At 39.6% G+C, this 26,507-nt stretch overlaps 1 protein-coding gene across 1 annotated transcript; it reads right to left on the bottom strand.

Moving 5' to 3' along the window:
* Window positions 1–6,396: 6,396 nt before the first annotated feature.
* On the bottom strand, window positions 6,397–24,433 carry LOC130244631 (filamin-A-interacting protein 1). Its single transcript, XM_056477141.1, has 6 exons — window positions 24,144–24,433; window positions 12,270–12,540; window positions 11,615–11,794; window positions 10,416–10,594; window positions 7,239–9,885; window positions 6,397–6,929 (listed from the first exon to the last, which is right to left on the bottom strand). Exons 2-6 carry the CDS (start codon window positions 12,531–12,533, stop codon window positions 6,726–6,728), a joined length of 3,474 nt encoding a protein of 1,157 aa, XP_056333116.1. The 5' UTR covers window positions 12,534–12,540; window positions 24,144–24,433; the 3' UTR covers window positions 6,397–6,725.
* Window positions 24,434–26,507: the final 2,074 nt, after the last annotated feature.

Here is a 26,507-nt window from a genome sequence, read left to right as displayed (position 1 = left end):
AAGTGCTGCAGCCAATAGACTTGCAGCGACGCCCTGACGTCATCACACGACGAAAAAGAGAAATAAAAACAAATGTTTTTATTCCCTTGATAATCTCTTAATACGGTATGCTATGCTCTTTTGACGGTATTTTATTATTTCTGATATCCATTTTTATCTTTATTATTATTATTGCTGTTGTCTGCATGTTCCTGTTGGTTTCTACAATAAAAAAGCAATACAGTGATGCAGAGATGAACAGTATTTTAACTTAAACGTGTTTGAAATACGCATTTAATAACTAAATATTCACCTTTATTTATATAGCGCTTTTACTAGGTAGTTTGTACTTTGTATCTTGCTGGAAAAAAATCTAAAATGTAATTTGTATTTAAAGTCCGGGTGAAATCAAAATTTACAATGCTTATTTTGCTAGCGCACATTGTTATTTTTTAGGTAAAGAATGGGGTATATGCACAGCAGCTAGCGTTTCTTCCCATAATAATAAACATCTGGTGAACGGTTGGCTTATTTACAATTTCATATGGTTTTCATTTACATCATCGATGTTCAAATGTAATTAAAATATAATCAGTCAAACAGACTTTAGCGTTCATTTAATTGTTCAAGCATAAAATGAGATGAAAGACCGTTTACCTGCACACGCTGTCAGGATCAGCAGGCTAGCGCTGAAGCTCCATTGAATATACTGGGGTAAAATAAATGTTTATATTTTTAAGACATGGAGACTTAGATGATTTGCGGGAGTTGCGGGAGTTATGCTACGAGAAATATCTGAAGACCGGGTCTTGGTGGTGTTTGACAGGGTGCGCGCAACGTAGGGATGCGGTGGGGAGGGGTGAGAAGGTTGCGCAACGTATTTGAGGACTGGGAGGGAGGCACACGATTTCCGGGAGATTTGGGATGTCTGCGTGGAGAAATGTAATGTAATGCAGTGCTTCTTGCACATTCTGAGATCCACTTTATATCAGATATCACATTTTTGAGACTCTCTGTGTTTGATTTTCTTTTTTATATACACGTCGTTATGTCGTTGAACTGTTTTACTCAATGTCACACTTGTAGCAGTGCGATATGGCTGGATATCATCACTGGTGGGACACTGAGGCACACCTCCCACCAGCGCAAATATACATCTTCATATATTCATTCATTCCTTCATTTTCTTGTCGGCTTAGTCCCTTTATTAATCCAGGGTTGCCACAGTGGAATGAACCGCCAACTTGTCCAGCACGTTTTTACACAGCGGATGCCCTTCCAGCCACAACACATCTCTGGGAAACTTCATATATTCATTCATTTTCTTCTTGGCTTAGTCCTTTTATTAATCAGGGGATGCCCCAGCGATGCCAACTTATCCAGCATATGTTTTACGCAGCGGATGCCCTTCCAGCTGCAACCCATCACTGGGAAACACCCATACACTCTCATTCACACACATTCATACACTATGGACAATTTAGCTGACCTAATTCACCTATAGCGCATGTCTTTGGACTGTGGGGGAACATGCAAACTCCACACAGAATTGCCAACCCAATCGAGGCTCGATCCAGCAACCTTCTTGCTTTAAGATGACACCTCCTCGCCTTACTTATACTGTTAAAAGAAATAATTATTTAATGTTTTCATCATACACATATGAATTGTATAGTAACTTGACAAAAAAGCATATTTTTGACACATAAAAGCAAATCATTTTACTTAGAAACAACAATAAAAACAGACTGTACTTATTGGTGAGAATCACAACAGAAGTATCACAAACAGAAAACCTTTGGTCTGATATCATGTACATTCCTTCGTTAAAAATAATCATTAACAAAAGCATTAAAATACATAATTTAGTAGGTATCACTTCTAAAATAAACATGATATACAGTCTTTTACCAAATACAATTTTTTTTAAACATAATAACAGCAGAAGAGATCAGAGAGCTCATCTGTTGAGCTCATCTCACCTATGATGAGCTCTGTATCATTCCTCATCAATGTTGATCGTGTTCACACCTAAACTCTACAAATGTGGCTATGCAATTACATGAGCTGTGGCATCAAAAACACTATTTCAGGAACTTACAACGTGTCTAAACCCCCTAAACAAAACCAAAAACACTGATGAAATTTGTATTACGGTATAAAGAAATATTATGGTATAAATTCATACAGTAAGAGCCTTGCAAAAAAAAATCCACCATGACCAACCATTAAAGTATTAGTTGACCCTAACATGAAATTAGGTTATTCAATATTTACTATGAGAGGTTGTTTCAAACCCCTGAACCCTTTGTCAATTTTGAAATACAAATTTTAGATGAAATCCGAGAGCTCCCTTGTCCTCCGTAGTCCAGAGATGCTCAAAGTCCAGAAAACGAGCCAAAAACATTGTCAAAACGTTCCATGTGGTTCAGCTCTAATCATATGAAGCTCCAAGAACACTTTTGTAAACCAAAAAACTGTAAAAACAACTTTGTTTGCCAACATTCACATTTACTACAGGCAATATGATGCTTCAGTGTTGCGCTGTTGACTCTAAAGCCGTTGTCACACTGCAGTTTGATCATGCGGAAAGGGATAGGATGAAACAGGATGATTAGATATTAATAAAGCGAGCGATTGCTCCATATTTTACATTACTGTACAGAGAGATCATGCTTTGATCATCTATTGGTCTCACGCAATCATGTGATGTAATTTAATCTGAATTTGTTAATGAGTTCATTATTAATCCAAAATGAATTCCACTCAATTCTGCTATTTCATTCAAATTTTATTTGAGAGTCTGAAACTTGCAGTTCGCAATATAATATAAAGTAATATAATATAAAATTTTGGAGGATAATATAATTTATATCGGGAGAAACTGATTTCATGAGAAACTTTATTATTCTTCCATTGCATTCATACTCTGTATTCATCCTACACTCACTGGCCACTTTATTAGGTGCACCTTACTACTACCAGGTTGGACCCCCTTTTGCCTTCAGAACTATATTAATCCTTCGTAGATTCAACAGATTCAACAAGGTACTGGAGATATACCTCCGAGGTTTTGATCCATATTGACATGACAGCATCATAGAGTTGCTGCAGATTTGTCGGCTGCACATCCATGATGCCAATCTCCCGTTCCACCACATCCCAAAGGTGCTCTTTTGGATTGAGCTCTGATCACTGTGAGGGCCATTTGAGTACAGTGAACTCATTGTCATGTTTAAGAAACCAGTCTGAGATGATTCAAGCTTTATGACATGGCGGGTTATCCTGCTGGAAGTAGCCATGAGAGGATGGGTACACTGTGGTCATAAAGGGATGGACATGGTCAACAAAAATACTCAGGTAGGCTGTGACGTTGACACAATGCTCAATTGGTACTAATGGGCCCAAAGTGTGCCAAGAAAATATCCCCCACACCATTACACCACCACCACCAGTCGAACCGTTATTACAAGGCAGGATGGATCCATGCTTTCATGTTGTTGACGCCAAATTCTGACCCGACCATCCGAATGTTGCAGCAGAAATGGAGACTCATCAGACCAGGCAACGTTTCTCCAATCTTCTATTGTCCAGTTTTGGTGAGCCTATGTGAATTGTAGCCTCAGTTTCCTGTTCTTAGCTGACAGGAGCGGCACCCGGTGTGGTCTTCTGCTGCTGTAGCCCATCTGCCTCAAGGTTGGACGTGTTGTGTGTTCAGAGATGCTCTTCTGCAGACCTCACTTGTAACGAGTACTTATTTGAGTTACTGTTGCCTTTCTATCAGCTGGAACCAGTCTGGCCATTCTCCTCTGACTTCTGGCATCAACAAGGCATTTGTGCAACAGAACTGCCGCTCACTGGATATTTTCTCTTCCGGACCATTCTCTGTAAACCCTAGAGATGGTTGTGCGTGAAAATCCCAGTAGATCAGCAGTTTCTGAAATACTCAGACCAGCCTGTATGGCACCAACAACCATGCCACATTTAAAGTCACTTAAATCCCCTTTCTTCTCCATTCTGATGCTCGGTTTGAACTGCAGCAGATCATCTTGACAATGTCTACAACTGCTGCCATGTGATTGGCTGATTAGAAATTTGCGTTAACAAGCAGTTGGACAGTTCTACCTAATAAAGTGACCGCTGAGTGTATATATTAATTTAAAAAATGACCAACTTTTGTCTTTTTAGTATCACTTTCTTAATGCATTAGAAAACTCTATGAACCACTCCAAAGTAAACTCCCAACCATTTAGGAAGATGGTTGGACAGGGAAGTATTTGGTGAACTGAACAGACATACCCAAAAGTAAGCAAAAACCTTGAAAGAGAACACAAAGTTTTGTAATACTTTTCCATTATCTATTTTTTTTTCACCACCACATTCCTTTATGGGCTCTGGAGAGAAGATATAGGTGAAAAAGTTGTACTTGCAGTGTTCTTGGAGCTTCGTATGATTACAACTGAACCAACACAATCTCACGGCAATTCGTAACTTTTTTTTAGTGGCTAATTCGTACGAATTCGTACGATCTAATTCGTACAATTTAGTACGATTTGCTCATCCTCCAATGACGGTTGGGTTTAGGGGCGGGGTTAGGTGCCACGCCTCCTTTTTAAAATCGTACAATTTCCTACGACTGAACTCGTACGAATTCGTACGAATTAGCCACTAAACTGTCAAAACGTAAAATACTTACGTTTTCTCGTGAGATCAAGCTGGCTGAACCACATGGAATATTCTGAATATGTTTTTGGTTCCTTTTCTAAACTTTGAAAGTCTTGAAGCTGTTGCTCACTATGGAGGATTAGTGAGCTCTCGGATTTGGGTTCAGGAGGAATTCAATGGCTTGAGGATGAGTAATAAATAATATTTTTTTTATTTTTGGGTGATCTAACCCTTTAACCTACTGACTTCACGTAAGTCAACTTGTTGGTTATTGTTAATAAATCCTGATTTGTGTAAGGCAGCGTTAATAGATCATGACTGTAATAATTATTACCCGTATGACAGGGATGATGTAGTTTTTGTAGGCTAAAACCCATAAACAACATACCATTTTTGTCTTGAAGTCAGTTTGGTTTTTTAATTGAATTTAGTTTTAAAGCCTCAATGAAAATGTCCTCCTCATTTACTCGCACTCATGTGGTTTCATGAGTTTGTTTCTACGGTTGAACACAAAACAAGACATTCTAAAGAAAGTTGGTAAAAGCCGCCATTGACATCCATAGTAGAAACAAGAAATACTATATGGCTCGTTTCCACTGACTGGTACGGTACGGTACGGTTCGGTTTGGTACGGGTCACCTTTATCAGGCTTGCGTTTCCACTAACAAGGGTACCCTTTTGGTGGGCGTGGTGTATGACAGAAAGTTTCAGTCGACGTCATTCTAGCTCGAGGAAATGTCTACAATAAAGCTGTATGGGTCGTTCACATATCATATGAAAAGCACTTCTCACAAAACAGATGCTTCATACACATAAATACTTGTGTAGAAATGTTTATTACTAACTTTTCAATGAACATGAGTTGATTATAACTGCAGATCAAAGACAGTGCGAAACAGCCTACTGTAACGTCTGTAATTATATTAAATAACTAAATAAATGAACATATATAAACACATACAGCCCCTTACAGTCTCCGATATGTTCCCAACTACAGAAGAACTACATAAAGTAGACATTTCGCCCATATTTAATGTGCTCCTTTTTTCCCGGCTTCTCCTTTGTTTCTTCACGCTTCACTCTCGCGTTTGTCAGTGTCTGACAGGATCGGGTTTCAAAAGAAAATCAATAATCAAGCGCAGGTTATTATCATCAGCTCAAGAAGTTTGTTATTTCAGATATAATGTTAGACGCGCGGCGAGCGCTAGCAAGAAAGCGAAACCGCTCGCGCCTCAGACTGGCTCGTAAAAAACTACGGGGCACAGGGTAAATCTGCTCTTCTTCTTGGATTTGTGGCTGTCCATCAAGATGACGACAAGGTTTGTTTGAGCCCGGGTCGACCATGGCTCGTTATTATATGTATTTATAATTCCGCTAAAATCTCTCGCTGTGTTTTTCAAACATGGCGGGTTTTTGTTGTCATTCTGGCTTGTTGCATAAGCGAATGACGTGTCTCTGTAAACCAATAGTGTTCAGCTGCGCGTGTGGCTCCGCCTTTTGGTACCCTTTCTCGTGTGTGGTACCCTTTCGAAAGGGTGCCGAAAAAGTGGTACGGTACGGTTCGGTTCGGTACGCTTTTTGACAGTGGAAACGGCCATAAAAGCGTACCAAACCAAACCGAACCGTACCGTACCACTCAGTGGAAACGGGCCGAAGTCAAAGGCTGTTTTCTTCAGTGTATCTTCCTTTGTGTTTAACAGAAGACAGAAACTCAAACAGGTGTTGAACAAATGATGGCAGAATCTTTATTTTTGGGTGAAAATAGGACATAAAATACATGATTAATTTATGAAGACTGTAAAAACACAAAACATATGCATCTTAAACTAGAAAAAGAGCCTATTTTTAGCAATACAAAAACCAATGGAAAAAGCCTATTACATTTATTTCACAAAAAAGTTAGGCTAAATTCTGGTGTGTCTTGACTATATAGACTAAGGCAACATGTTTCCTTTCCTATGTAAGAAAAGTCCTCCCTTGAATCTCTGCCACACATACAAATTGCATCGTTGAATCATGAAATGTTTTTGGCAGTAGAGTAAAATGCAGCTGTGGATATTATTTGTGTAGTACTCTCCGTCTCAGCCCTTCCCTCCAGCCTGTAAGGCTCCATTACTAACAGCTGATTTTTTCAGGTCAGTGTGAATGGCCTCTGCATTTGTTTCTGATTTGGCTCCTGTGGTGAGTCCCAAAGCTCCCAGCACAGCTTTTCCGGTTTTCATGCCCCGAGACATTGGGATACGACTGAACCCTGATCGTGCTGATGGGACATCCAGGACTGGCTGCTGTTAAGAACCAGAAACACAAGTAGCATGTTTTAATGAGATGCAAGGCCTTTTTCTTTTTTAGCCAGCCCAATTTCGAGGAAATGTCCTGCCCACATCATCATGCTGAGAGCACGATTTATGTTCTTTGTTTAACCTTATTAATTTAATTTGATTTAACACATTTGTAAAGACGGATGATGCCTTACTAGGGATTTTACCAGTTCAATCATATTAAATCCATGACAGTAAGCATGACAACAAAATATTTTTTATTTTACAAATAAAGTTTTTTTGTGATCATGCCTAATATGTAAATGTGGCACCTACCACTGAAAGCGTAGGTCTGGCTGGTGCTTTAGTAACCTGTGTGATGGCGATGCTGCTCGTCACTTTGCTGGTTATTGATTTGCTTGAAGTCACATTGTGTGGCGAGCGTAGCACAGTTCCAGTAGGGACATCCTTACTCTCGGATGAACCAGAAATAGATTTTACCATTACAACTGAGCCGTGATCAATGATCTTCTTTAACTGTGATCCTAAGTGGATGTGAATCTTGCTGTCTTCTGTGGTAACAACATTAGCATTAGACTTCTTGATGGGTGTGGGGACCATTCGTTTCTCAGGAGTTTCCTTGAACACAGCTCTGCCTGTTATCATGTCCACAGATTCTTGGGAGCTGCTGTTGGATGCGATGGAAACAGGGGATAAAGGTCTGTCGGTAGAGGGAGACTTTGTGATCTCTGGACTCTTTGCTCTTGAGATAGCAGCAAAGGTCAATGGAGATCGAACTCTTTCTGGATTCTTTGGATTCTCCTTGATTCGTTCATTTGTAGGAATGACGGTTGTCTGAAATTCTTGGGTTGGTTTAACAGAAGCTTCTTTGGTCAAGTCCTCGGATGGATCAATGCAGATCTGCAAGGATTCATCTTTGTTCTGAATATCTAAGATCAACTGATTATGGGACATGTTGACCTCAGAGGGTGCACTTGTGTCTGAAGATACTTCAGAAGCACTGCTGTCTTTCTTCCTCATCCAAGGAATCCAAGACTTCTTCACAGTAAAGTCACTAACCGTTGGAGGGTAGAGCTCACGCACTGTTGGTCTCTGCGCCGGCTTCTTCAGGGTCCTCTGCTGAAGACTACTCATGATCCGGTTCTCTTCTTGGACAGACTTTTTGATGAATGCAGCAGGAGTGTCACTGTCAGAAGTCCTGTTTTCAACTGAATCGGTTTGTACCCCGGTTGATGTCATAGGAACATCCATCATTCGGCTTCCTTTGATGCTTGGCCTCATAGTGCGACTGTAGCGCTTGGACACCTCAAGTTCTTTGGTAAGGTTAAGGATTTCAGTGCTTATGCTCTTTTTCTTGTCCTCCTCCTCTAGGAATTTCTGCTGCAAGATGGAGTAATCCACCTGTAGCTGGGAGAGCTCATCTTCTTTGTTCATGAGCTCGTGAATCTTCTCCTTCAAGGCTTGCACTTCTGCTTGAAGGTCTCTGGTTTTGGCTTCCTCCATCATGAATTTATGCCTCAGTTCAACCTCTTGACTGTCTGTCTCACCTTGCTCTATTGACTTATTTAGTGCAATCTGACTTCTTATTTCTTGTACCTGCTTTGAGAGAAATCGTGCCTTTTCCCTGTCAGTTGTTAGTAAGTCATACTCTGGTTGGATCAGGTCTCCTTCAATTGCTTCAAGCTGTTGAAGACGGTTCTTCAAGTGCTCAATCTCCACTGTCAGCTCCGTGACTTTATTCTCACTGCTTTCATGTATATTCAAGACATTCTGCAGCTCTTTCACCTTCTGAGCAGATTGTCTTTCTTCGTTCGTGCTACTGTGCATGGAGCTCAGATCTTCACACTTTTCTTCAGCTTTAGTATGCTGTAGTTTTATTTCATCTCTCTCCTTTACAAGAGCAGCTATATTCATCTCCATCTCTGATTTTAGTTTCAGACGTTTCTTGCTTTCCTCTATTAACCTTTCAGTGACCTCCGTAACTTTATCCTGCTCTGCCTTGTAAAGTTTGTTCAGTTCGTCTTTCTTCTTTTCTTCAGACCTGATTCTGTCTGCCATGTTCTTGTGCTCATTAACCATTATTACAGTAACTGATTTAAGTTTCAGAAGATCCTCTTTTAGATCCAGTTCATCCTTTTCTAGTTTTAGCTCAGTTGACTCAAGCTCCTTCATACGGATTTTAATGCTCACTAGTTCATCCGTTAAGTCTTTTGTCAGGCTTTTCTCCTTATCCAAAGCTGTCTGTAGCTGGGCACATTCTGTCCTGCCCACATTGAAGGCCATCTCTAGCTTTTGTAATTGTACCATTCTCTGTTGCAGTTTCTCCACTTCCAGCCTTAGGTCCTTATTGTGTGTTTCCTCAGCCTGAAGCCTCTTCTTCAGCTCACTGCACTTGTTCTCAGTTTTGGTAATCTCTTCATCTTTACCCTCCATCTCCTGAACTCTTTTGCGTAAAGTCTCAAGTTCTGCCATCAGGTTTGAATTGCCGCACTCACCCTTTCTGATCTTGTCCCTCAATGCCTGGAGCTCCTCTGCTGATTTCTGAAGAGCTTCATTGGTATCTTCGAGCTCTTTGAGTTTGTGTAACAACTCCGTCTGTTTGTGCTGATGTTGAGATTCATGGCTGGACATTTTCCCAGACATCTCCTCTTGTTCTTTTGCAAACTTAGAAGTTCTAAGCTCCAGCTCAACCTCAAGATCCAGCATCTTCTGGTTGTCCTCCTTTGCTTTTCTCTCCTCCTCACTTAATTTCTCCTCCTTTTCCTGGAGTTTTGTAAGAAGATCTTGTATTTTGAGGCTCTGTTTGTCAATTTTCTCCAAGTGAAGTTCTCGCTCATCAACCATCATCAGTGCAAAAGACTTCAACTTCACCAGCTCTCCAGATATCCTTTGCATACGTTTAGAAAACTCTTTTTCCTTCCGCATTTGGTATGCTTTTTCTTGTTTTAACAACCGCTTCAACCTAGAGACAAAATACATAATATGTGTTAATGTGATCAAGCAAATATTTAGTTTACCCAAAAATCTGTCACTAATTACCCACCCTCATGTCATTTCATTCCCTCTGGACACTCAATCATCTTCACGACACAAATGAAGATATTTTAGGTGACATCTAAAAGCTTTCAAAGACACTAATGGTTCAAGACGTTCAAAGTCCAGAGAAGAATCCAAAAAACATTGTCAAAACATTCCATATGACTTACAGAAGTGAGATGATACGGAACTCCATGAACAATTTTGTGCACCCACTTGCAAACTAGGCAAGGTCTCTCAACTTCTGCGCACGCAGATTCCGTGACAGCCTATATAACTTATTGCCACTTTACATGACAACTGAACTTTGTTTTATTGTGTAAACTGCTTAGGCAACTGACCCCAGGTGTGCATTATTATTTTAAATATAATTCAATAACTTTTCATCAATTATTCCTTACGTAATATGTGCACCAAGTAAAATTCACGTAATCAGCTTTCAATCCTCTCTCTTACCTCTCTCGTTCCTGCTCCAGGAGGTTGGTGAAGTCGTCACTCTTGTTCATATAGTCCACATGTTTGCGTTTCTCAGTGTCCAGCTCATGGACAGTGCGACGGTGGCTTTTCTCAGCCAGCAAGAGCTGCTCCAGCATCCGGCGGTATGAGTCCTTCTGTTTATCCCGGAGTCTGTCCAGCTGAAATACACAGACAGTAGCTATGCTTCTATCCACCTATTTTTGTGTGTATTTTGGAACATAACTTAAAAAATGGATGAACTTTCAGTATTATCTTTGCTTGAATTAACCCGATCTAATCCTGTTTATATGAAATGAGTCTGCTCCCGAGTAAGTTTAAGCTACTAGAACTGTTGCTATGACAACAACTCTCGCATGAGTTTTAAAGAATCCTGGATCGTTTCAAATTGTCAATAACCAAATCTGAATAATAAAAATAAAACTGAATAATCCATGTAGGAAAGACTCTCACCTCTCACCTTCAATTCTCACCACCTCACCACCACGTTACAAGATCGGCCTGATTATAATGCTGTGTACTAAAAGGTTGAAATCCTCTTAATGATGGAAACAAATACATTCCAGCATGCACATCAAAAAAGGTCATGTGACTTTGGTTTACAGATAATCTGAGAACAAAAATGAATGCGAAGAGACAGTAGTGGACAAACTAGCTGACTGACCCCATTGTAAAACATCTGAAATGTTGTTTTGGCCGTTCTAAAATCCCTCAGCCAAAGTCTGTCATCACAGCGGTTCAGTGTTATTATATTACCCCCAGAACTCCAGCCTTTACATTCATGTTCTGAGGCACACGTCATTTACTATATAAGGAAAAAGGCCCAGATTGGTGTCTCCAACTTGCACAAATGACATTTTTCTGTTTGATTTTCGCCATCAGTTTATCAAGAAGTGACGATTTTGTTCCCTTTGACTTATTGAATATCCCAATGAGCTGCTTTATTCACAAATGTTTTATGGAATTCCAGTTTGCACAAACTATTTCACATCTTTGGATGGAAACACAGCCAGATAAAGCACTTTTTAAGAGCATACACACGCTGGCTGAAGAATTTAAAGAAACAGTTCATCCAAACACGAATATTCTGTCTTCATTTACTCACCTGCGCTCCAAACCATGACAGAATTTTCTTTATTAGCTGAACTAGTCACTTTACTCTCGTTATTCTCAGTGTATACCTCGGCCATGGGCTGATCATACACACTGGTTGTGTGTTGCGCATGGTTGTTGCTGAGTGTTCGGTCTCTCTGCAGGGCTTGCAGGGGTCTGATTGGCCCTACTGAGCCGTAACGAGACTCCAGCTCCTTTGGTCGACTCAATAACACAGACCGCAGCAGATGGATCACATCTTCTTGTGCCTGGCAGGAAATACAATCAAAACGAAACCTAAAATAATTGAATATGGGACCATGTAAGACAAAAGTAATCCATACACACAAAGAAAATAACACTTAATAGGTTAGAAATGAAGCTATGTGTACTGAAGTTAAACAAAACGGTGAAAATGTAACGCATGAATAAACATTTCTGAGGGCCGATATTGTAAATATAGACAGGTTGCGGTCACTGTTAAATATGAATAAATACGCTCTCTGAAATAAAGGTAGAGGAGCTGTCCCTGGGGCAGTACCTTTTTAAAAGATACATATTTGTACCCAGAGTCCACAGTGGTACCTCAAAGGTGCATATTAGTGCCCAAATGTACCTAAAAAGTACCTTTGAGGTACCATTAAGGACCCTTCAGGTACAAATATGTAGCTTCAGAAAAGGTAACCCCCAGTGACAGCTCCTGTACCTTCATTTCTGAGAGTGTAGTATGAATACATTTTGCACCTGAATCTCTCCTTCCATGATGCCAAGCAGTTTCAGGAGGTTGTCTTTGGACAGATCTCTCAGCCCAAACATTTGGTCACCATTCTGTGCTGATTTATCCTCTTCATCATCAGGTCCAGGTTTCTCTTCATCATCCACGTGTTTGACACTCTTCTCGCTCTCCACTATTCTCCCTTGTTCTTCTTCTTTGGCATCGTGTAAAGTTTGCGTGACCACCAGAGCTTCATTAATTGTACTGTCCACTGTACTGTCTTTGGACCGCATTTTCACCCTGAGGAAAAAAAAGGGTTTTATTGCTCTGTGTTAAATTTTGTCATTATTTACCCACTCTTTTCAGAAGAATGTTGATAAAAAAAAACAGCCATTGAGTGTTGTCAATGGCTCCTTTTTTTAACATTCTTCTAAAGATCTTACTTAAAACTATCCTTCTAATGGTGGATTATCATAATTAACACATCTGTCTTTCATGGCTTAAATAGTAAGAAATAATTTAAATACAAAGCTTATACTCAAGGAAAGACAATACACCAACCCCAAAACCCAACTATGTACAGATGCTAATTGACATTAATACATGGCTGTCTATAACACTTGATTCTTATTGGTCAGTAGCAACATTTAAAGGGATGTTAATACAACAATTGCTGAAACTTAAAACACAGGCTTATTCGTGTACTTTTAATCATCTTGGCCATCATTGAATATGTCCTTATCCATATTTATAAGATAGTGATGACTCCATCTTGTGACTGAATAATGCACGCAGGTTAGCTTATGCTCCCTCATTTCCATAAAATATTCCCATATTACTGATGTCCTGTTTTTCTTCGATATTAATTTGTTTATTAATGCTTCTGAAGAGGTAAATGCCATCCATCATCCCACTCATCTGCGCTTTTTTGTTTTTTTTATTGTGGGTGTTCTGCATAGTTCGCTTGCGCAATTCTGATTGGGCAGAATGAAATTGTGCTCACTCAATTGGCTAGTAAGACTATCACACACAGACGGCAGTAAGCATTTTCTCTGAGCAGGGGAAATTAAATAATACATACAGTTGAAGTCAAAATTTTTAGCCCCCTGAATTATTAGCCCACCTGTTTATTTTTCCCCCCAATTTCTTTCAACACATTTCTAATCATAATAGTTTTAACAACCCATTTCTAATTACTGATTTATGTTATATTTGCCATGATGACAGTAAGGGTGATACGGTGGCGCAGTATGTAGTGCTGTCATCTCACAGCAAGAAGGTTGCTGGTTTGAGCCTCGGCTGAGTCAGTTGCCTTTTCGGTGTGGAGTTTGCATGTTCGCGTGGGTGTCTTCCGGGTGCTCTGGTTTCCCCCACAGTCCAAAGACATGTGGTACAGGTGAATTGGGTAGGCTAAATTGTCCGTAGTGTATAGGTGTGAATGGATGTTTCCCAGAGGTGGGTTGCAGCTGGAAGGGCATCCGCTGCATAAAACATATGCTGGATAAGTTGGCGGTTCATTCCGCTGTAGCGAACCCAAATTAATAAAGGGACTAAGCCGAAAAGAAAATGGATGAATGATGATGGCAGTAAATAATATTAGACTAGATATTCTTCAAGACACTTCTATACAGCTTAAAGTGACATTTAAAGGCTTAACTAGGTTAATTAGGTTAACTAGGCAGGTTAGGGTAATTAGGCAAGTTATTGTATAACGATGCTTTGTTCTGTAGACTATCGGCAAAATAAATTGCCTAAAGGGGCTAATAATATTGACCTTAAAGTGAGTTTTAAAAAATTAAAAGCTGCTTTTCTTCTAGCCGAAATAAAACAAATAAGACTTTCTCCAGAAGAAAAAATATTATCAGACATACTGTAAAAATTTCCTTGCTCTGTTAAACATCATTTGGGAAATATTTAAAAAAGAAAAAAAAATCTAAACGGGACTTCAACTGTATATATTTCATATCGCAGCCTCTTGTGATTAGCTAACCGCGATGTATTAAATTGTGATTCGATTTCGAATAATCACACAGCCCTATCACACAACTGGCAGGGGAGACAAGAGCTAGTTTACTATGCTTTTGAACAGAATTGGTGTGAAACAATTATCAAACAGGCAAATGCAGAAGATTTTGAATTCAACAAAGCAACCATGGTTGCAATCGAACTTTTGACCCCAATGACTGATAGTAAACTATATGATGTAATAAACTTGTGATAAACTCCCCACGTGACATCTACAGGTCGTCCTTATCTCTGTTGTTAATTCCAAACTAAAACGTAAGTGGATAAGAAAAAAAAAGAGACTAGCAAAACAAGGCTAGGATTACTGTTAGTGTTTATACAATGCTGGAGTATTAAATATCTGCACAGAAGTCACAATAGTATGGTACCGATCACATCAGTTGTGTTTCTAGGCACGCTTGCTTCATGCAAGTAAACAGGAGCGCGCATTTTAAAGTCGCGCATTACCTCAGCTGTTAGCGCGAGTGATTTTCCTCTCATTCGGTATTCACCTGCTTTCTTTTGCTCACGCGAACACAATTATTTTTATTCAGTTGTGTCTCTGCTCAATTCTGAGATGGCCTTTGCATGCATATTGGACCATCCTTATTGTCGAACCCTGCTTTTAGGAATTATTATCCGGGAAAATTATTTTCAACCAGCCAAAGTGGCTAGTGGGAGTGACTGTCTTATACGCCACCGCTGAAATCTACCCGCATTTGGCGGGTTTTAATGTCAAGCCCTGATTGTATACATAGTATATATAGTTGAAGTCAAAATTATTAGCTTCCCTGAATTTTTAGCCCCCTGTTTATTTTTCCCCAATTTCTGTTTAACGGAGAGAAGATTTTTTTTTCAGCACATTTCTAAACATAATAGTTTTAATAACTCATTTCTAATAACTGATTTATTTTATCTTTGTCATGATGACTGTAAATAATATTTGACTAGATCTTTTTCAAGACACTTCTATACAGCTTAAAGTGACATTTAAAGGCTTCACTAGGTTAATTAGGTTAACTAGGCAGGTTAGGGTAATTGGGCAAGTTATTATATGAACGATAGTTTGTTCTGTAGACTATCGAAAAAAATATATAGCTTAAATGGGCTACTAATTTTGTCCCTAAAATGGTGTTTAAAAAATTAATAACTGCTTTTATTCTAACCGAAATAAAACAAATAAGATTTTCTCTAGAAGAAAAAGTATTATCAGACATACTGTGAAAATTTCCTTGCCCTGTTAAACATAATTTGGGAAATATTTAAAAAAGAAAAAAAAATTAAAGTGGGGCTAATAATTCTGACTTCAACTGTATGTATATATATATATATATATATATATATATATATATATATATATATATATATATATATATATATATATATATATATATATATATATACTCTACAGTGCATATTTCGTGCAAATTTGCTCAATAGAACATTTTTGGAACGTTTTTGTTTTTCTGAGCGTATTGGCTCTTCAAGAAACACAACTGAAACCATCAGCTGTCTAAAGCCTGCATTCCCGTGCTGCCAATGCAGAAATGACAGGTTTTAGCAGACCATCACATGATGCATCCAAAGAGTCTAAATAAGGGAGTCACGGCATTAGTGATTGTGGCTTTGGCGAGACATGAAGTCTGTGCACATAAACTAAAGGCTGGATCTCTTCCTCACACTGACTGAACTCTCAGATTTGTCTCCCTGGGTCACTTCTTGTCTATTAAACATCTAGAATTTAAGAAAGAAATATAATAATAGTGCAGCTTTGGATGGAGACTGCATTCAGAGCTCTTGTTTGAAGAGAGAGGTCAAGGTCCATCAACCGCAGTGTAAATCTGACACACATGACAGTAGCGAGAGCACACAATCTAGTGAGCGTTTTATGATTCCCGGTGATATACAGCACTTTCAGAAAACCGTGATCCATTTCTATTACTGTATGAGTAAATATTTCCCAGTTCATCTTACTGTATGCAGTCATCAGCCTCTATTTATAGCCGCATCCATAACTTATGTTTCAGAGCAGTTGTCTGATTGGATTTCAGCTTGTAGTAGTGCTAGTAGCTAATAATCAGACGTACAGGGAAAACATTAAAGGGGGAGAGTTCACCCAAAACTTCAGTTGTTCAAAACCTGCTTGACTTTCTTTCTAAAGTCAAAAGAAGATATTTTGAAGAATGTATGCAGAAGTTTACATACACTGTATAAAAAGGCACATAACCATTAAAATAAAACCCTGCTGAAAAATCCAGCTTAAACCAGCCTAGGCTGGTTGGCTGGTTTTAGCTGGTTGACCAGCCTGGTTTTAGAGGGGTTTTGGCCATTTCCAGGCTGGTTTCCAGCCATTTCCAGCCTGGTCTTAGCTGGTCAGGCTGGAAAATGACCAGCTAAATCCAAGTAAAACCAGCCTGACCAGCCTGGTTTAAGCTGGACATAGCTGGTTTTGGCTGGGCTCCCACCCAGGCTAGACTGGTCAAGCTGGTTTTAGCTGGTCATCACCCAGCCTGACCAGCTAAGACCAGGTTGGAAATGGCTGGAAATGGCCAAAACCCTTCTAAAACCAGGCTGGTTGACCAGCTAAAACCAGCCAACCAGCCTAGGCTGGTTTAAGCTGGATTTTTCAGCAGGGAAGTCAGATGTTAATGTGACTAAACGTTTTCTCTTAAGTAAGTTAGGATTATCAAATTCGTTTCTGTTAGGCTTAATAGCAGAATAATGAGAGAGATATTTGTTGAGAAATTGTTATAACTCTTCTTGAAAGTCTAAAGTTTACATACAATAAGATTATCATGCCTCTGAAAAAGCTCAGATGATGGTGTCAAGGTTTTGGAAGTTTGAGTTAGTAGAATAGTAATTAAGGAAAACCTAACACACGGCTTCCTTTTGTGACAACATGGGAAAATCAACAAGCCAGAATCAACAAAAAAAAAAGCTAGATTACAATTAGCTAAAATTACACTGGAGACATTTTTGGAGACATGTCCTGTGGTCTGATGGAACTAAGATTGAACTGTTTGGCCATAATGACCAGTGTTACATTTGGAGGACATTTAACAAGCCTAGGAACACCATCCTAACTGTGAAGTATGGGGATGGTAGCATCATGTTGTGGGGCTGTTTCGCTGCAGGAGGGACTGGTCCACTTCACAGCATAGATGGCATCATGAAGAAAGAACATCATGTAGAAATACTGAAGCAACATCTCAAGACATCAGCCAGGAAATTAAAACTTGGCCACAAATGGGTCTTCCAAACAGACCAAGACCCCAAGCATACTGCCAAATTAGTTCAAATGTGCTTTAAGGACAATAGAGTGAATGTTTTGGAGTGGCCATCACAAAGCCCTGATCTCAATCCTATAGAAAATTTGTGGGCAGAGTTGAAAAAGCTTGTGCAAGTAAGACAGACAACAAAGTTACACCAGTTCTGTCAGGAGGAATGGGCCAAAATCCCTGCAAACTATTGTGAGAAGCTTGTGGAAGGATACCCAAAACCTTTGACCAAAGTTCATTCATTCATTCATTTTCTTTTCGGCTTAGTCCCTTTATTAATCTGGGGTCGCCACAGCGGAATGAAGCGCCAACTTATCCAACATTTGTTTTTTATGCAGCAGATGCCCTTCCAGCTGCAACCCATCACTGGGAAACACATACACACTTGTTTACACACACATACACTCTGGACAATTTAGCCTACCCAATTCACCTGTACTGCATGTCTTTGAACTGTGGGGGAAACCAGACCACCCGGAGGAAACCCACGCGAGCGCAGGGAGAACATGCAAACTCCACACAGAAACGCCAACTAACCCAGCCGAGGCTCGAACCAGCGACCTTCTTGCTGTGAGGCGACAGCACTACCTACTGTGCCACTGCGTTGCCTTTGACCAAAGTTATACAGTTTAAAAGCAAAGCTAAAAAAAATACCAAGGAAATGTGTGTAAACTTTAGACTGTCTAGAAATTAACTCTCTAAAAACTCTCTAAAAAAATTATTCTCTCATTATTCTGGCAAATGTAAATCATTTAGGTAATCCTAACGGACCTAAAACAGTCAACTTTTAGCATGATTTACCATCAGACACTTTTTTTAAAGATGGTTATGTTCCTTTTTTTAGAGTGTATGTAAACTTCTGGTTTCAACTGTACATAATATTTGTTTTTACAACTATGGAGGTCAATGATTGAAAGTTCTCAGCTTTCTTCACAAATATCTGAACTTGTGTTCAACAGAAACTCGTAAACGGTTTTGAAAGTGCTTGAATATGAGTTTGTGCATCTCCTGACACCATCTCCTGTTGTAGCTGGTGTATTTTCTTACCCCTTGGTTTCGAGTGTGGTCCTGAAAATCTCAGTTTCGAGGGCTATCTACTCCTTTCCCTTAGCCTTCAAGTTAAAGAGAATTGGGACACCCCTACCCCTTCACGTGAACGAGCAAAAAGAGGAGTACTTGTAAGGGAATTGGCTAAGGGGTAGAATTTGGATTGGGCCTAAAATCTATCTTTTTCTGCCCCAAAAAAACCCCAGATAATTGTTGTGCTCTAAGATTTTTTCTACTATGCAGAGTCACTGATTCGATCCAAGACCAACGACGAGATGATCCCAAGGTTACCATATCCTGGACCGGGCCGTATCCTGAGCAGCTACTGTGGTGGTCATGGAGGAGTGGAGAACATGAGACTGATTCCTGTGTAGCTCCTGAAAAAGACGAGTCTTTGCTGAGGCCAGCTTCCAGCCTTCTGAGACTGCAGCTCTGCACAAGACGTTTGGCCAGCGGAGAAATTAAAATGGTCGTGCCCAACTGAGTCTGGTTTCTCTCAAGGTTTTTTTTCTTCACTTTCGCCATTAGTGAAGTTTTTTCCCCTCTCCACTGTCGCCACTGGCTTGCATGGTTCGGGATCTATAGAGCTGCGCATTGTTGGATTTGCTCTTCAGTATTTGGACTCTCAGTAGTGATTATTAAACCACACTGAACTGAGCTAAACTGAACTGAACTTAAACACTACAAACTGAACTACACTGTTCCTATTTACTGTTACCTTTTATGTGAAGCTGCTTTGACACAATCTACATTGTATAAGCGCTATACAAATAAAGGTGAATTGAATTGAATTTTGCATTACTAACCGAAGGCCGACAACCCTGGGCTGTGCTTCTACAAAATTCCTGAAATGTATGGATTTGTGCCAGATGGCAGATTCGGTGACCCATAATAATTTATAGTACATTTAACCTTCTTCATGCTTTTTAGTTTCTTTTTTATGCTTTTTAAATATAGTTTCTATTCAAATTTGCAGGTGAAATGCACTTCTAGTATGAATTGAAATGTTAAGTCAAAGTATAAACACAGCAGAAGTGAACAAAGATTTTCCCTACCAGCAAATAATAATCCAAGCAAAAAAAAAGGACATCAAATATAAACGCAGACACTTACGAGCTATAACAATAATAAATATACAATATCCTAAAATAAGCAATATCCTACTTAATAATAATTGACATCTACTTTTACATTTTGACACATGCAAACCACTGCAGAAATCTGTTAACCAACAGGCCCATGTCATATACAGTACAGAGACATTTCTTAATAAATAACCTACTCTAAACTAACCCTTCTTAAAAAAACCAGACTAAACCAGCCTAGGCTGGTTTGCTGGTTTTAGCTGGTCAACCAGGCTGGTTTTAGAGGGGTTTTGGCCACTTTCAGGCTGGTTTCCAGCCATTTCCAGCCTGGTCTTAGCTGGTCAGGCTGGAAAATGACCAGCTAAAACCAGCTTGACCACCTTGCCAGGCTGGAAGCCCAGCCAAAACCAGCTATGTCCAGCTTAAACCAGGGTGGTCAAGCTGGTTTTAGCTGGATTTAGCTGGTCATTTTCCAGCCTGACCAGCTAAGACCAGGCTGGAAATGGCTGAAAACCAGCCTGGAAATGGCCAAAACCCCTCTAAAACCAGGCTGGTCAACCAGCTAAAACCAGCCAACCAGCCTAGGCTGTTTTAAGCTGAATTTTTCAGCAGGGAACATATGCTATATACATTTGTTTTCACAAGCTTTGGAGACGTAACATAAATTCCACTTTCAAATAATAGGTCACCTATAGCTTTCGTCATGAGGCTGTGTTCAAAATGGCATCAATGTTTTCAAAGTGCACTGTGAAGGGAGCGCAAATGTAAACATGAAGAGCGCTAAAACTGAACTGTAAAAATACTTAGCAAATTACACCTAAGAGAGATGACTTTAATGAGTCTTTAAAATCGTTCCAAGTTTAAATGTTAGAACATTGTAAAGCAACAGGGCATAGGGTGGATAACTGGGAATAGAACGCAGCCATGTTTCTAACTACAGCTCCAGAGGTGTAAAAAAAAACTTATTTCAATAAAAGAGTTCAGTTTTCATGAATATCAGCCAATGATGCACCTCTCATTCAGCTGATAGCTATGAAAGCCGCTGTCCCAGGTTACACTCTACTGTAACTCGACTTGCTTGAACTCCTGAAGAAGCAGAATGGAGTATATCATCAGTAAACCTAAACCAAGGCCTCTCTAGTTACGTGACATCACCGGATCGCTCTTTAAAAAGCCATTCCAAGGGGGCAGGTTCTGAAGTTCAAGTGCAACTGCAGTATTAATAGGAGCCGTAAACGACACCTGGATGAGGAGTCGATAAAATACAGTGCAGAGTCAAAGGTGTGGGCCATCTATGAACAAACCTTCAGCAGACACCAAGAACATAAAACCCTCACCGTTTAGCATCTCTAAAATCCTTTTCTAAAAACAAAAGCATGAAGCTCATTCTCCAGTCATGACTGTCTTTAGAGGAATTAAAATCTGCACAAAATCTGCAGTCGACTACTGAGGAGCTCTGCTTGATCCCATCAAGCTGAAGAAGAAGTTAGCTATTTCATTCCTTCATTCTCTTCAGTTACCATGCTAATGTCAAGTAAATTCATCATTTATTCATTAATTTTCCTTCGGCTCAGTCCCTTATTTATCAGAGGTTGCCACAGTGGAATGAACCGCCCTTTATTTGTGTAATAATTATTATTAATATTTATACCTGCCAAATGTATGACCGAGCCACCGAAAGTTTTCAGATGGACACTCCGGCCTTCAAAACAGAATCATTTTGTGAGTAAATCAAACGGTTACTCTCGAACAATAAATCGAACCAGTTGGCATGCTACGCTTCTAGTTTTTAATAGGCTAATTTTTGACAGCACATGGCACTCTAAGCTAGTTTTTAACAGTAGACAGCACTATAGGCTAATTTTTCACAGCACATGGCACTCTAAGCTAGTTTTTAACAGTACCCTGCTGAAAAAAACAGCCTAAACCAGTTTTAGCTGGTCGACCAGCCTGGTTTTAGAGGGGTTTTGTCCATTTCCAGGCTGGTTTCAAGCCATTTTCAGCCTGGTCTTAGCTGGTCAGGCTGGAAGAGGACCAGCTAAAACCAGGTTGACCAGCCTAACCAGGCTGGGAGCCCAGCCAAAACCAGCTATGTCCAGCTTAAACCAGGCTGGTCAAGGTGGTTTTAGCTGGTCATTTTGCAGGCTGGCCAGCTAAGACCAGGCTGGAAATGGCTGGAAACCAGCCTGGAAATGGCCAAAACCCCTCTAAAACCAGGCTGGTCAACCAGCTAAAACAAGCCAACCGGCTTAGGCTGGTTTAAGCTGTTTTTTTCAGCAGGGTATACATCACTATAGGCTAACTTTTAACAGCACATGGCACTTTAAGCTAGTTTTTAACAGTAGCCAGGGCTCTGGGCTTGTTTTTAACAGTAATCGGCGCTCTAGGCTAGTTTTTAACAGCAGATGGCACTCTAGGCTTAGTTTTGACAGCTGATGGCACTCTAGACTAGTTTTTAACAGTGGACACCGCTCTAGGCTAGTTTGTAATAGCAGATGGCACTCTAGGCTAATTTTTGATAGCTGATAGCACTCTAGGCTGGTTTTTAACAGTAGACAGTGCTCTAGGCTAATTACTGACAACACATGGCACTCTAAGCTAGTTGTTAACAGTAGCCAGTGCTAGTTTTTAACAGCAGATGGCGCTCTAGGCTTATTTTTGACAGCTGTAGGCACTCTAGGCTAGTTCTTAACAGTAGACAGGGCTCTAGGCTAGTTCTTAACAGCAGATGGTGCTCTAGGCTAATTTTTGACAGCTGATGGCACTCTAGGCTAGTTTTTAACAGCAGATGGCACTCTAGGCTAATTTTAACAGCAAAAGATGCTCTAGGCCAGGGATGTCAAACGCAATTCCTAGAGGGCCACAGCCCTGCACAGTTTAGTTCCAACCCTGCTCCAACACACTTAAGCTGCGGTCATACTGGGCTTTTCCTCCCATAGACTTCCATACATACGCACGCGAATGCGTCAGACCGGAAACGCAGGGTCATGCGTCAAGTTTCGCAAGTTGCTACGGTGCAAAGTTCAAGCTTGGTGAACTCTGACCTGCAAAATCGCATCACTTGACTGCGTGAGACCAATCGAGGATCAAAACAGGACCTCTCTGGACAGAAATTTAAAGCATGGAGCAATCGCTCGCTTTTTTTAATGTCTAATCATCTTGTTTAATCCCGCCCCTTTTCGCAGCGCCGCACGACAGAATTTCGCACACACAAAGCCTGGTGTGACCGTAGCTCTACCTGTAGGTTTCAAACAAGCCTAAAGCACTCAATTAGTTTGATCAAGTGTGTTTAATTAGGGTTGTAACTAAACTGTGCAGGGCTGCGGCCCTCTAGGAATTGAGTTTGACATCAGCTCTAGGCTAATTTTTGAAAACTGATGGCACTCTAGGTTCATTTTTAAAAGCTGATAGCACTCGAGGCTGGTTTTAAAACTGCAGACAGTACTCTAGGTTAGTTTTGGTGCTGGAGTATGAGATGTTGGCAAAAAAGCGAGGTGCCTAGGGCAAATAAAAGCTCAAAATATGGTCGAAACCAATAGAAAACAACTATAAAAAGGCACATTGTCCTGCAAAAAACTAAACAAAAACACATTTGGTGTGATTGGAGTCCTTACATGACTTATAAAAACAAAGCTCAGAGTCTCCTTCAAGAGAGGATACAAATCTGAATGGGTGCATAATCAATTTCTTGACCAAGTTTTGCACCACAGCTCTAGAAATTAGTGTAAATGTTATTTTTTATATTAATATTAAATCCAACTCTAATTGTTGACCAATACAGATGTATAAACGTTAGTAAGAAGAAATGACTATTTTTATTTCAGGACATTCAAGTAGATATTCACCTTATGCCTGAAATATTTACGATTAAAAAAATTCATCCATCAAAAGAATGGCAGTCACATGATCACACACAGTATATACACTGGAAAAAATATATTATTGCAACATGTTTGTCTAGTTTGTAGTCCAAATATCTAAACATTCCTAAATCTAGAAGCATTTTCCAGACAACCACTGTCTTATTTCAAGAAATAATGTCAAAATAAAGTCAGTTTTCCTTAAAACAAGCTAAATAATCTGCCAATGGGGTGAGCAAAATAATCGTACGTCAAAATGAAAAACAAGATTATTTTTCTTGCCCTATTGGCGCATTATTTGGCGTATTTAAAAGAAAAACTCACTTAATTTTGACATGTTACATCTGAAAACAAGACATTTTCTTTTGCTTCTCTAGAAAATTCTTCTTGATTTAAGAATTTACAGATATTTGGACTAGAAACAAGACCCAAAATATCAATGTACATCATCAATGTAGCTGTTATGTTGCAATTCATTACTTTACAAAACTAAGATAAACATGCAAACACCAGTAATGCAACAGGAAGTCATGCACGGGTTATAAACAGCACTTTCACCTTTAGTAATACAGCGTTGACAACAAACCCTGCAATCCTCTTTCTGAATGAAACATGAATAAAACACTTACCCACTATGGTCTCGAATCCTCAAGCTACTCCAGTATGATCCTGGTTAGCCGATTCTGCCATACATGCTACTAATTTCCCTAATCTCTAATGCAGGTGCTTCAAAACATGAAGCAACAAGTGAATAAAAGTGTTACTGGTTAGCAGGGCAGTAAAATCAATGAGTCACAAACAGGAGCAGAGCAGCTCATGCCTCCTCTATCAGTGATTGTGCGCTGCGCTATATTTAACCGCCGCCGCTTGCTCAGTTGTAGCCCTGAGGGTGTGAGAGTGACATTGGGCTCTCAGAAGTGACAGCTGAGATTCCCACATCAGAAAGGAATCAGGCCCGCGTGCAGTTCTGGAACTGCTGTCTGTAAGAGTCTGCAACAAATGTCCAATCTGTCTTTACGGAGGCTCATAACTGTCGGAGGAATGAGCTGAGTCAGTGGAGAGCAGTGGCAGCCTGTCTGAACATTTCATGGGGAGAGAAAGAACTGAATACATTTTTTCTATTTTATTTCGGAAAGAAAACAGATGAGAGAGTAAAAAAGGCGGGAAACAAAGCGGTTGTTGTAGGGGTTTTAAAATCAAGTCATGATACAATTGAAGCACATTATCACATATTATTAACAATGACAGTCCATTTTCATTCATTTTTATGATTATAAAAAGTTAATAAATTGAAAAAAGCATTAACAAATACTTTTTTATTTTTAATTTTTTTTTTTTCAGATCTTAGCTTATGAAAATCCCTGAAAAATCCAATTTTATATTTATCTCATTGTAATATAAATCACAGAAGAGCTACTAATTATATTAATACAACAGTTCTGTCTGGTTCTTGAATCTGATTGGCTGATAGCCGTGCAATACTTCCAGTAACATCACACAAAGGCCTCTTCACCCTTCACCTTTGTCTATTGTGATGTTGGTGAATTAGTAGCTTCTGCTGTTTTGTCGTCAACTGCAGATGTAAATGAATGGCGGAAGAAAGTAGTTCCTAATAAAAAAGGGTTTTTAGACTCTCCGTGTTTGATTGTCTTATTTATATACACGATTGTGCACTCGTAGCAGTGTGATAAGGCTGTATATCAGCACTGGTGGGAGGCGTGCATTGGCACGAGGCCTACAGTTGTAGTCAAAATTATTAGCCCTCTTGTGATTTTTTTTTTTTTCCTAAATGATGTAGCAAGAGCAGGGAATTTTTCATAGTACCTTTTTGGAGAGAATAAGCATAATTTTTTTGGATTATCTACAGAACAAACCACTGTTATACAATGACTTGCCTAATTACCCTAATTAACCTAGTTTATTCTTTAAATGTCACTTTAAAGGTGCAGTAGGTAATTGTCTACAAAAAGGTTGAAGGTCTCATCACATTCCAATAGTAATGATTAGAGTAAAAGATGTAAATGTATTTATATGAGTTTGTATATTCTGGGTAAGGCATAAGACTGAAAAATGCTCATCCAATTAAATATTGCCGGGCCGATATTTCCCATAATTCCGATAAGTAGCTCAAATCGTCAGCAAAGAGCTTCGAATGACCAAGAGGCGACACTTAATAGAACATCTCATTGCAGTAGTAGCGCCCAGCAGCTGTCCTGGGATTCCACCATTTTGGAGTGAAATCGATCGGCCGTCCATTAGATTTTATTGCTGTCATGATGGCAAGCAGTTGCTTTGTTTTTATTTATTTATTTAAAAAGTGCATTAAAGCTGAGATACAACCTGAAAGACGACAATCCAATACTTACTATCACAATCATCAGCACTTTTAAAAGTTTATTTTACAGACTTATAATATGCTGTTCCTTCCAAAATGGTCACCGCACCATCTATAATGGCTGTTTCCCAATTTGCACTAGAGTGTCGCCTCTTGGTGATTCTATGCTCTTTGCTGTCAGTCAACAAATGTAGATTTGGGCTTTTGCGCATCTCTGTTCACGCATATTCGTCATTTGCGGTAAAATCAAATGCTGAATTGAAACTTTTAAAAATCCTGACCAAGACCAGCCTGGAAATGGCTGGAAACCCCTCCAAACCAGGCTGGTCAACCAGCTAAAACCCGCCAACCAGCCAAGGCTGGTTTAAGCTAGATTTTTCAGCAGGGAGCTCTGATGTAATCAGCTGAATCTCTCGATTTGCACACAGGCAATAATTAAAACACCTGTGTTTTGAATTCAATGTTTTTTTCAAACGTGTATTTGTAAAATGTCATTCACAAACACAAAATGACAGACTCAAATATGTTTGGCAAATTTACCTCAGCAATTTATTGCAGTTTCACTCTACAACCACAAGTCGGCACTCACACTCTCAGATTTTGCTCCACATCTGCAAATCCTCACATTTGCTACACATTTCCCGAGATTCCTGTAGCA

The sequence above is a fragment of the Danio aesculapii genome, chromosome 17 (assembly GCF_903798145.1).
Source record: "Danio aesculapii chromosome 17, fDanAes4.1, whole genome shotgun sequence".
Classification (NCBI taxonomy): Eukaryota; Metazoa; Chordata; class Actinopteri; order Cypriniformes; family Danionidae; genus Danio; species Danio aesculapii.
Note: the sequence above shows the minus strand (reverse complement) of the source record. Positions and strands in the feature narration are given on the sequence as shown.

Coding starts and splice junctions, on each gene's coding strand:
- LOC130244631 (XM_056477141.1), bottom strand. CDS start 12,533: ATGCGGTCCAAAGACAGTACAGTGGACAGTACAATTAATGAAGCTCTG. Junction 11,795..12,269: donor TCATGGAAGGAGAGATTCAG/GTGCAAAATGTA, acceptor ATTTCCTGCCAG/GCACAAGAAGATGTGATCCA. Junction 10,595..11,614: donor ATGATCAGCCCATGGCCGAG/GTATACACTGAG, acceptor TGTGTATTTCAG/CTGGACAGACTCCGGGATAA.